The 12,631-nt window shown below is 39.0% G+C and overlaps 1 protein-coding gene across 1 annotated transcript in view; it reads left to right on the top strand.

Moving 5' to 3' along the window:
• The window catches only part of LOC115477722 (nesprin-2-like), a 359,728-nt gene that overhangs the window by 28,081 nt on the left and 319,016 nt on the right, over window positions 1-12,631 (top strand). The window contains exons 10-12 of the mRNA XM_030214775.1: window positions 3,927-4,082; window positions 5,871-6,106; window positions 9,475-11,557. Of these exons, the coding sequence (XP_030070635.1) occupies window positions 3,927-4,082; window positions 5,871-6,106; window positions 9,475-11,557 (2,475 nt within the window). The remainder of the gene's footprint in view (window positions 1-3,926; window positions 4,083-5,870; window positions 6,107-9,474; window positions 11,558-12,631) is intronic.

Raw genomic sequence — 12,631 nt, forward strand, 5'->3', positions numbered from 1 at the left:
GTACAAAATAAGTATCTGTATGTAATATGTAAACTGCTTTGATTGTAACCACAGAAAAGCATTATATTAAATCCAATCCCATCCCCCTTTTAGAACCCAGAAGACATTTTGTTGGAAGGAAATGCTTTGTTGAGTTCACTTGATCAGTGTAGAGAATTGGCTTTGAAGTTGGGGCCTGTACGAGAGCTTCAAAAGCAATGGATTCATTGTCAGCAGAAAGTACAAGAAATACTGCCAGTCATTGTTGCCCTTTTAATGGAGTAGAAAACCCTAATGCCTGAATCTTTAAAAAAAGAAATTTTTGTACCTTTAGAAAATCATTCTCAGGTGAGTGAGATACTAGTCTTATATTTTGTGCAGATAATACATAGGTGATAGGCATATAGATAGCCACAAAGTATAGAAAAAGCTGGGAAAAGTAGATTTAGCTTCACCTGTCGGAAAGCACAGATCACAGGTGTCCAAATGCTGTGCATAAACCTCCAAGGCTGAACTATGCTATCAGTATTTTCTCACTACCCTTTCCTATCTGGCATCTAATCTTGTCTAAATCAATCACAGATTGCTAAATTGTCCTTTACATGTTAAAGACTGTATATAGTAAGCTCGATATTCAAAGGAAGTTATATGTCCACCAGCAGCTGGTTTACATATAGCTTTCTGATCAGTGTATTTTCATATACTACACAGCATCAGGCTGAAAATTCCTCTCTCTGGCCTCACATTATCCATATTAGGGGAGATTCTATAAATGGTGACTAAAGTTATGCGTGCAAATCAGCGCCCATAGCCGATTTGCTTGCACCATTTAATTACTTAACAAGCCAATCAGCGCCAATAATTGGCCACTAACAATCAATTATTGGCACTAATTAGAATTTACGCACACAACTTTCTAATTATATTTTGTAAAGTGGTTCACGTAAATTCTAATATGCGGATCACAAAAGAAGGCGTGATCATGGGAGGGGCATGGATGGTTCGTGGGTATTCCTAAAAATTATGTTCATTGTTATAGAATACGCCCAATCTTTGCCTAAGTTAGGTGTGGGCATTGGCATCAGGTTTTAGTTGGTGTATATGGTCGTGCCTAAATTTTTGTCATGGGGATAGGCACTATGCGTATTCTATAAACTATAACTAACTTTAGGTCAGATTTACAGAATAGGTCTACGGATGGGGTTTTTTTTCGGCATCGATTTTTTTAGTGGCCATTTATAGAATTCTCCCCATTAAGGTTAAGACTGTGAAGTACAAGTACAGTTATGTCCTTGTTATACATATAAATTATTAGAATAATGGTGTATACACATATGTGTGCACATATTCATGTAAATGCCAAAATTCTGCCTAAGCACAATTCTGTACATATGGGCGTATCATACATAGCGTGTGTTGTACACATAGGTGGGCTCTGGGCAGAACTCACATGTGCATAACCCACAGAATACTGTAAGTTATATGCGTATCTCCAGCATTTAGGGCCAGACTTTTATAACTGCTTGAGCCTAATTTATAGGCATGTCTTTTCTCTCTTATGCTAGTATTCTATAAAGGAAAATAGGCGTCTACATTCCTTTATAGAATAAGCTGCCACTAGTTGCCCAGTTATAGAATTACCTCCATAGTGAAGGAGCGGAGTGAGGGCAGAATGTCAAAATTTTCCAGATAGAGATATTTGCCAACCACAATCCAGATAAGCTATCCATAAGAACATAAGCGTTGCCAAACTGGGACAGACCGAAGGTCCATCAAGCCCAGTATCCTGTTTCCAACAGGTTACAAGTACCTGACAAAATCCCAGAATAGTAAAATGGATTTTTTACTGCTTATCCTAGAAATAACTAACAACAAATAACACAGAAATGGCAATGCTCCACCTTATTGTAATTGAAAAATACACAACAAACTGCAGGAGTAGCAGCTATAACCCAATACACGTTGTGTTATTTACTAAGGGGACGTCTCATTCCAATGCCAATGTGACGGAATGAGACGCCCCCTTAGTAAATAACACAACGTGTATTGAGTTATAGCTGCTCCTCCTGCAGTTTGTTGTGTATACTAGAAATAAGCAGAGGATTTTCTCAAATCCATCTTAATAATGACTTATGGACTTTTTTTTAGGAAATTATCTATTTTAAAACCCTGCTAAGCTAACAGCTTTTACCATATTCTCTGACAATTATCTTATCCATTTTTCTTAGCCCTGCTGTACAATGTACAATACAAATCATCAGTGCCACAAACTATGATGCTTATTTTAGAAACACTATTCATGTTTTAGATGTGCATAAATTGGCATTAGACATTTATATTCTGTAAATATCTATATCCCAATTTTACAAAGCCAGGGTGTACATGTGGTGAGGTGTGTGGTCTGGATATGATTTGAGTGGAACTAAGGTAGGCATAATAAATCTGCATTCCCCCTATCTGAAGGAGAATTCACATCCATGTCCAACAGATTGACATTGGGCTTTATATCTGCTACTCAGGACGTCTAGGTTTCAGAAAAATGCTCCTCATGAGCAGCACTCCACTTGAAAGGATATGAGGAGGCCACCCCCTTAATCCCTCACTGGTTGATGTCCTCCTTGAATGCAAAACTGACAAGGGATATCAGACTCTGACAAATTAGATAAAATAAACATATGTGTTCCTAAAATGGCTGACATAAATGTTTATGAACTATCACAAAAATGTGTGTGTTGTTATTTCAGAACCAGTTACATAGCCAGACCATCAATTTTGGTGGAACCTCAGCCCAAAGTGGAGAGGAGGGGGGAACCAAAATTTTGTCCCACTCGCTGCTCTCCATGCTCTCCCCAAAGACTCCCAAATACCTGAGCTAGCTGGGATCCCGAAGCCCCACTAGTGGAAGAGGTCCTCTGGTGGTGGCCTAGTAATGGGTGACACTTTTCATGGGCTGCCACTGCTGCCGCCCTGCACATGCTTAGTTTTCACAAATGCATGAAAACTAAGCATGTGCGGATGGGGAGCTGGCATGGTGGCAGCCAATGGAAAGTGCTCCTGACATGCTGGTCCCTGCCCCCCCCCCCCCCCATGCATGCTCAGTTTTTGTGCATGCATGAAAACTGTGCATGTGGGGGGGAGGGGGTGCAGCAGTGGCCTAGTTCCACTGATTGCCAGGCTGCATCCAGAGGACCGCTTCTGCTGGTGGACTTAGGGACCTCTTCCAGTCACAGCAACAGATAGCAATGCAATTTCAGAGGGGGGTCTGAACCAAAAGTAGAGGGTTTAGCCCCCTCCCTCATACATGTTTATGTACTGGCATATAAATGCTTATTGCAGCAACACCAAAAGGAGGAAAACCATGCACAGAATCACCTTGTTGTTTTTGACTGCTTTCTCCTTTTATATAAATGTTTGTTTCCATACTGACCTGTTGATATTATAGATTTTTTAAGGGTCTAAAATGGATGATCCTGCTGCACGTAACTGCATGTAAACATCCATGTCTCCTTGACTTTTAGAACAGGCTCCGCATTGGTAGATCCTATTCTAAATACTAGCAGAACTTGAGACGTCCCAACTTGGACATCTTAATTCCAATTTATACGTCTTTCCTAAAATTTTGCTTTATGTGTATAGCAGCGCTGAATATATGCATTAATTTAAATGCCCTTTCTGGTATTTAAATTATGCTGCTTGCTTCCAATGCTGAATATTGGCCACAGGTTTTTTTTAATTGCTTTGTGTACTGCAAAAGAGGCAAATCACCTCAGCACACCTAAAACCGAATTGTTCCTCCTCTATACAAATTCCATGATTTTGAACCATTTCTGCATCATCGTTGTTAGTGTGATAGCTGAATACAACAAAATTAAAGTTAAAAGAATTTTAGTTTCAGCTAAAAAGAAATGAGAACCTTGAACTCTTTTTTTTCATATTTTTATTTCTAGCATTTAGACAAGGAATTGATTTATAAGAAGCCATTCTCATCTGAATCTCAAGCAAGTGCTGGAGTTGAGAGAGCCGAACAAAAGGTCGTTCAACTGAAGAACCGAGCCATAGAATTAGACATTGCACTAGCAAATGAACAAATAGAAGAGGTTGAGGTAAGGAGACACAAGTAGAAATGTTTGTGAATTACAGCCAATTCAATAGCTGAGGCAGTCACATAAACTACTGGCTTTTGAAGTATCTATTGCAATGTCACACACGCTATAAAAAAAAAAAGCTAAGCTAATTTTTAGAATTGAATCTTGGTGACATAGGACCTTATTCTATAAAGGTTATGCTCCTAAATTTACACTTCTAAAATTTATACTTCTGAAATGACGAGCATACTCTATACTGCAAAATAGATTATGCTCATAATTTATTTGTATAAATTAGGAGCGTAAATTTAGGAGCATAACCTTTATAGAATAAGGCCCATAGTGGGTGAGATGTTAGAACTATGTATTAAAATGACATTTGATTTCATAATGCAGTTACCCCCAAATTCTGTAAATGGTGTTTAAAGTTAGGTGTGCAATTGTTTGCCCAGTTATAGAATAGAATCCAATACACACGTAACATAATTAACAAATTGGTGCTAAATTGGCACTTAATTGGAGATAAATACCAATAATTGGCATTAACAAGTGCTAATTAGCACTGATTAGCAGTTGTGCATCAGGGGTGTCCAGTTAACCTTGTGTGAACTCTGTGGAATAGTTGTATCTGTGCACTCTACTACTGCATTTAGGCATCACCATTTACGCCAGCCATAGGTATGACATAAGTGATCGCTCCTAAAATTTGGCGCATAATTGCGGACTTAAGATAGTATTCTATAACATATTTGGTGAGCAACTCTGCTGTTACAGAATACTAGATTAGTGCCCTGTTTTTTGCTGTCTTAAGTTTTAGCGACCTAAATAGAATTTACCCCTTAGAGCACTCTGAAGACAAAGTTCAAGGCTATTTACCCATATAAATTAAGGACCCAATATTCAAAATGATTTAAATAACCAGGAGAGGCACCTGGCCACTTTGCCTGGTTGGGGCTAACCAAATCCCCAAACCCCTCTAATATCTAATACACATAATATCCATAAATCAAGGGAATCAAAGTCAATCACATAATTTACGCAGAATTATACATACATATTGTAACCATTTAAAATTAAGATTTTAAGATTAAAATTAAGATTTGTAGTGAAGGACTATTTTGTAGGACTGTTGCTGCATTTTGATATTCTCTATATGTGCAAAAAGATTATTGCTGCATTGATTCATGTTATGGTCAGTGCTTTTTCACAGTAAAACTTTGAACTTTGGTCGTCCCCGCGATGGAAAGCAGTTGAGGACGCCCAAAATCGGCTTTCGGTTATGCCGATTTGGGTGACCCTGGGAGAAGGACGCCCATCTCCCGATTTGTATTGAAAGATGGGCGCCCTTCTCTTTCGAAAATAAACCTGAATAAAATAGGCCTGAAAAAGGCGACCTCTTGCATTTCACACACAAGTAATTTCTTAGACTTGGAAATTACTCTCCATATTTTGAAATGTAGGTGCACTATTTTGCTGTGATCTACTGCCTACACAAATAACTGGTGTAAAATGCACACACCTCTTGTAAATGTATTCTTTGAAGCAGTTCAAAGAATGCATTTACAAGATGCGTGTGCATTTTATACCAGTGAAGTAGTCCATTTTCAAAGCTAAACTACCTGGATTTGCTTTTGAAAATAAGCCATAAGGTACATTTGTGCAAAAGTCCGTGTGTACTTTCCAACTGCTCTCTATTCAAACTTGCTTCATATATGTGTGCATTTATGTGCTTTATTATACATGTGATTGGAATAGAGTTTTAAGTGGAACTACATGTTATTTTTTTATCTGTTGATTTCATTGAAGAAAATGTATCATCAGTGTGCAAAAAAGAAGGATGAAGCTTTGTGTTTGAAGAAAGACAGTAACCTACCCAGTACGGAACATGCCATTTCTCAGTGGGACAGACTTCTGCATGAATTAAGCATGCTTAAAGCTAATAAGGAAAGGCTGCGCAATCAGGTCAAAGGTTACCACGACGCGCTGAATTCTGTTCAGTCGTCAGTGAAAACGTTATCCATTGAGAGAGAGAATATAAAACTGTAAGTATCTAGACTAAAACTATCTTTTATCCAGCCTCGAATGAAGACAACATACGAAGAGTTTGCCAAGGTTAAAAATATGCATTGCACAAAATTATGACAGAAAAATATTTAGAGTGTTTTGAAACTATTATTTTATTTGGGGAAAAAAGACTTCTTTTTGGAGTTTAGGTAGTTTAGATACCACGAACCTTCCAAAGGTAAGGGCTAAAACTCATATATAAATTTAATAAGTGATGGTACCCTTGTGCTTTTGTTTATCATGCTTCATATGTAGCATGATTGATATTAGTTTTCTATTCATAAAGGTACAAGTTCTATTGATGTATCTTTCATTGCTCTATTCTCATTACTGAGTTTGGGATGTCTGGAATAGCCTAACATTCAAAACAGTGGCAGAATTTAAACAACCGTGGGTCAGACATAGAGTGCAGTGGTAGGGCCATGGAGTGAGTGCGATAAGGAAGAGATAGAAGAAATGAGGATGTAGTGTGTGCCCAGTCATATAGAACTATAGGGGATCAAAGAAAGGAAAACACAAGTCAATTGGCAGAATGTGGTGGTACAGCTGCATTTGGACTTTGGGGTAGCCTGCATTAGCAGCCATAGTTGCTTATTCATGCCCATAAAGAGGAAGGAAAGGAGCAAAGGCAGATCCAGGCAGGGTGTGAATGCAGAACTGTCATTTTGAATGTCCTGTGTGGAATTTCCACAGATACATTTGCACCCACTGCAAAGCAAGTGGAAATGTATATGGGTTTTCATGGAACAGTGCTGCAGGATGTTTAGAAATTGACTTCTAAACACACCATTTTGTATAGTGGGAAATGGGACGTCCAGTTTGGAATGTTCAAATTTCTCCTTGTATTTTATGAAAGGCTCTGCCGAATGTAGAGCCTTTTGTAAAATTTGTATAAGGATGTGTAGGAATGCATGTATATCTTCCCGCATAAAGCTGTTGCATCCATTATAGTATTTTATAGTGGTTATTTTAGAAGATCTATTTGTGTTTTAGACATCTGAAAAATGGCATTTAGACAACCATATTGCATGGACGTCCAAATCCCAATTTTATAAAGCCAGAATATATACATCTAAAATTGCAGTATATCCATATGGCAAGGACGCATTTTGGGTGGGATTGAGAGAGGCCAAAATATGGACATCCAACTCTAATTTCAGAAAGGAAAGGGGCATCCATGTCCAAAAAGATGGATATGTGGATTTAGACCTGGTATTTGGCACATCTAGGTTACAGAAAGGTTCTCCAAGCAGTTCTCCACTGGATGGAGTCAGGAAAGTCATAGTGTAGGTATTTTTCTGTCTCTAGAGGGCTCATAATTAAAAAAATAAAGAAAATTACAAAGAGCTGCAGTGGGATATTGAACCTGCAGTTTCTGGTTCTCAGCCAATTGTTCTAACCATTAGGCTATTCCTCCACTTGGGCATCTGTTTGTCCATTTTATAATATGGGCCTTCCTCTGCTGCCACAAAGATGTCCATGTCCCTTGTTTTGCATTCTCATAGTTTGGACAATTCAGTTTGTAAAATGGATGTTCATGCTGGACACATCCAGCACTTAGACTTCCATACATATAAGAACGGAGTGGATCTCGCACCGTTCATGGAAGAAAGTATTTACGAACAACTGGAAAAATTGAAGGTGAACAAAGCCATGGGACCGGACAGGATCCATTCCACGATATTGAGGGCGCTTAGAGAGGTTCTGGCGCATCCTGTTAAAGATTTATTTGGTGCTGTATATATAAATTGCCTAATTTTGCCTAGGACATCTAGATAGGAAAAGGGACATCCAAATTGGAGTATTTACAATTAGCAAAGCATTTTATAAAAGGCTTGCTGAATGCAGAGCATTCTGTAAAATACCTGTAAAGCCATAGGAAATACGCATGTACATGATGGCCAGCAGAGAAGGAGCAGCTAACTTACAAATAAACATGATCTAAAAACGAGCATCACCTCTCGGGGTTATATGTGTAAACAGCGATTTTGCATATTACGCATGTAAGTATCAGTGACAGGTTTCATGAAACTAAATATCCAAGAAGAGTCAATTTGACAAAAAGTTATTTTTTTTTCTGGGTGGTTGTTAGCACCATAGAGGTTATTACCTGACATTTGGCAGATGTAAATGCTAACATCCAGATTTATTAAAGTACTAGTAAAACATGCCCGTTTCTTGCGCAAATGAAACGGGCGCTAGCACGGTTTCCTTCCGAACCTCCCCCCCTCCCTACTCACCCCTTTCGGTGTTCTGATGGCAGTGGCTGCCATTGTTGCGGTCCTCGGCACGCCACTTTCAATGTGCTGCGTCTTTGTTTGTGAAGCCACTGACGCCATTGCTCCGCCCTCGACGTCATTACGTTTGACGCGAGGGCGGGGCCCAAACACTGTGTTTTCGGTGGCTTCACCACCACGAAGGCTTCGAACCGGAAGGAAGCGCCCGGAGGACCTGACAGTGACGTCAGTGTCCTCAGAACGTTGAGGGTGAGTTTTATTATATAGGATATGTCAATCAGAAATATATGCATACTTTGCTGGTCTACCAAAACCATGCCCACAACACACCTCTTTCTAATCTCTGTGTTCAGTGAATCTAAACATGTAAATAGCAGCTTTCTAAAATCACTGGGCCCGATATTCAAAATGTTTTAAACAGCCAGGAGAAGCTCTAACCGGACATTTTTGGTGGTGCTTAACTGATAATGCTGCTGGACATGCCTGGTTAGCACCCAAGCTGAAACTGGCTATTTTGTGGATATTCTAGGGGCGGAGTTGGCACTTAGCTGATTAAGAGCCAATATACAGCACTTAACCAGCTAAGATAACCACGTAAAACACAGTCTCAGAATCTTTATGTGGTTCTTTATAGCTAGTTAAGTGTTGAATATCTCACTTAACCAGCTCCGTATACCCAGAAATTCAACGCTGGAGCCCGGTCATGTCCTGGCATTGAATTTCTGGGTACAATGCCAGTGGCGGTCAGCAAAAGGCTGATCATTGCTGGCTGAATAGAGAATTTACACATGTAAATACTGCACAAACCTTCTAAAATGACCTCCATATCTGTGGTTCTCAGTCCAGTCCTTGGGGCACACCTAGCCAGTCAGGTTTTCAGGTTACCCATAATGAATATGGCTGAGATAGATTTGCTTACAATAGAGGGGGTACATACAAATGTATCTCATGCATATTCATTGTGGGTGTCCTGAAAACCTGACTGGCTAGGTGTGCCTCAAGGACTGAGTTAAGAACTCCTGCTCCATAGTATTTATATAGATTTTATAATGTGAATATTGCAAAATGTGCTTCAAATGTATGCTTCAAGAATGATCATTCTTTGGCAGGGGACCCATAAACAGCAGTGTGTGTCTTCTGGAGAGAATTCAGCAATTTATGACTGCTTTACTGAAAGAAAAATGCGGCTTGAAGAAGTTGAAGATAGAACAAGAAAATGTATCTAAATACCTGCCTTATATTGACAAGAAAGTTACAGAAAACCAAATGAAGCGGCTTGAACAGTGGTGGGAACACACGGAGCAGTCAACTGAAAAGAAACATCATCAGCTTGTCGCTGAAGTCAGTGACTTCAACTTTTATATGGGTAAAATTGAAAACTTTCAAAGATCAATACAGGGTGCCCAAAAATTGCTAGATGAATATAACTCTGCACAAGGAGAAGAAAATAAAGCTTCTATTATGTTAACCACACAGCTGCAAGCCATTAAAAGTAATTTTTTCCACTTCAAAGACATAGCCGAACTGCAAATGAAAAGAATTTGGGGACAACAGGAAAGGGATACTTTGGGATATTCTATAAACAATTTGCAAAAACAGTTGGAAGTGTTGGAAGAACAAGCCAAAGACAAAGATGAAACCACTAATAGCAATACCAAGAAATCTGAATTTATGAGATCTTTGAAAGAGACAAATGCTTGGATTAAGGACTCCCATAAAAAAATAATTTTTGATCACACTGTTAGACTGTTCCCAGACAGTGTTCAAACACAGATCAACAGCTATAAAAGTGTACAAAGTGACATTCCGAACCACAAAGCCACCATAGAGTCATTGGCTAATGAAGCCAAACATTTTGTCCTTGAAGTGAATCAGCAAGAAGCAGCAGATATAAGTAACACTGTAAAGGAACTGCAGGATTCATACCAGGCACTCGTCACCAAATCCCCTCAGAGACTGCAGCAGCTAGAATCTGGTTTGGAAAAGAGAGAAAGGCTCTTTGCAGAGATAGAAAAGTTACACAGTTGGGTTCATCATCTGGAGACTATGACAATGGCAGAGGCCAGTAAACAAATCACACGACCTGAGCTAGATCAACAAATCCAGTTTTTAAAGGAAAAGGCAGAGGAGTTAAAAGAAATAGAAGGTCTTCTTTCTTCACTCCTGAAGGACAGCCAGGACACTCATAAAGAGCTAAACATATTTGAACAGATGTTTTTAGCTGAAAGATTAAGTAATTTGAAGAATGTGGCTCTAAGACTGCAAAGACTCTTAAAGAGTAAGTCCCAACAAGCTGATGAAAAATTGGGCATTTATATGGAATTGTCGAGCAGAATATGTGCATTAGAACAGGAGCTTAATGACATAATGCAAGATAAACTGGAAGTGGATTGGCAGACAGAGATACAAGCAGACCAGGATATTGAAAGAAAATTAAGAGTTGCAAAAGATAGAATCTTGGAGGTTCATTCCACCTTGTCTCAAATATCCAAGTACAAAGAAATATTTGAATACGCAGGATTAGCATGGGATACATCACCTCTTGAGCAATTACATATGCTGTACCTTAAAGTTAAAGCTGACCAAGAGGAGAAAGTTAAACGTGCTAATAAACTTGATGTAGAATACAACAGGTATCAAGCTCTGAAAAGTAAAATTAAGATTTTGATAACTAATATAAAGAAAGAGGTTGATATGGTAACAAAGAATTCTGATCTTGAAGCTACCCAACTTTTGTGCCATAAAGTTAGAAAAGTGATATTTCTTATTCAAGAGACAGAAAATCAGTTAAATACAACTGACGTTTTTGATGCTTCTTGGAAGGAGATTGAAGTAAAGGAGATGAAAGGCCAGTTAGGAGAGATGGACAGAGTACATCAACTCCTTTGCAACAGGATAGCGGAGCTCCAGCCAAAATACGCCAGTGACCGAGATACTCGGAGTAAACTTGAAGATAATTTGTGCATTCTGCAGCAGAGTCAATCAGAACTGCAGCAGCCACTCCTTATAGACTTAGATGTAAATCAGATTGAAAACGAAAAGCTAAAATGTGAAGCTCTTGAAGAAAGAATTAAAGAAGACATGTGTTTTATCAAATCTGTACCCTCTGAAGAACAGGAAGGATTAAAAGAAATATTGCATAAACTGAATGATCAGGAGCTGCAGTTCATGACACAACTGTCATCTCATATGGTAAGTATTATTGTATTAGCTCAAATTTTCAATTTTATGGGGGTAATTTTATAAAGAGTTTTCCTAGAGTAATGTATGTTTTATGCATGGAACAGCCTATGGGGCTCATTTTCAAAAGAGAAAACCATCTAAAAAATGGCATAAAGTAGAATTTGGACGTAATTGTGATATTTGAAACCGAATTTCAGATGTTTTTCTCTTCAGTGTGTCCAAATCAAAAGGGGATGTATTGGTGGTGGAATTTGGGCGTTCCCAAAACTTGGACGTTTTTCTGCCATAATGGAAAAAAGCAAAAACGTCCAGGGCTAAAAGTTTAGATGTTTTGGTCTAAACCTGTTTCAGTCACGTCTAAGTCACAAAAAGGTGCCCTAAATGATGAGATGAACACTGGAGGGATTAAAGCATGACCCCCTCTTATTTCTCCAGTAGTCGCTGACCCCTCCCACCCCTCAAAGATGTGAAAGAAACAGTACATACCAGCCTCTATGACACCTTTAGATGTTATGGCCAGTCTTATTAGAGCAGCAAGCTGGTCCCCCTGGAGTAGCCTAGTGATCGGTGCATTGAACTGAAAAGACCCAGGCGTATATCCCACCTACTGTACCTACATATATGTGATACCTGCAGGCATAAGGGTTATTGTAGAGGTTACAGTTGGGTATAGTAGGTTTTTGGTGGGTTTTCGACGGCTACCATACAATACAAGGGGGTAATGGTGAAATGTGTACCTGGGAACTTTTATGTGAAGTCTACCTCAGTGCCCCCTAGGGTGTCCTACTGTTCTGCTGCCCCCCCCCTCCCCACACACATCCCAATGGTTTGTTTTTATGCGTTTTTTTCCTGGATGTTTTTTTTTCTTCTTGAAAATGGTCCAAAAAAAATAGACACACTGAGCACAAAAACATCTAGCATATGGCCATTTTTGAAACAAAAAGTTGGATGTTTTTCTGGTTTGAAAATGGCCGTGTTCACTTCTGGATTTTTGGCCGTTTTTTGCAAAACATCCAAAATCGGATTTAGACGTCATATCGAAAATGCCCCTCCGTGTTTCTTTATAAATGCCCCAGAAAAGCT

This window comes from Microcaecilia unicolor, chromosome 9 (genome assembly GCF_901765095.1).
Source record: "Microcaecilia unicolor chromosome 9, aMicUni1.1, whole genome shotgun sequence".
Taxonomy (NCBI): Eukaryota; Metazoa; Chordata; class Amphibia; order Gymnophiona; family Siphonopidae; genus Microcaecilia; species Microcaecilia unicolor.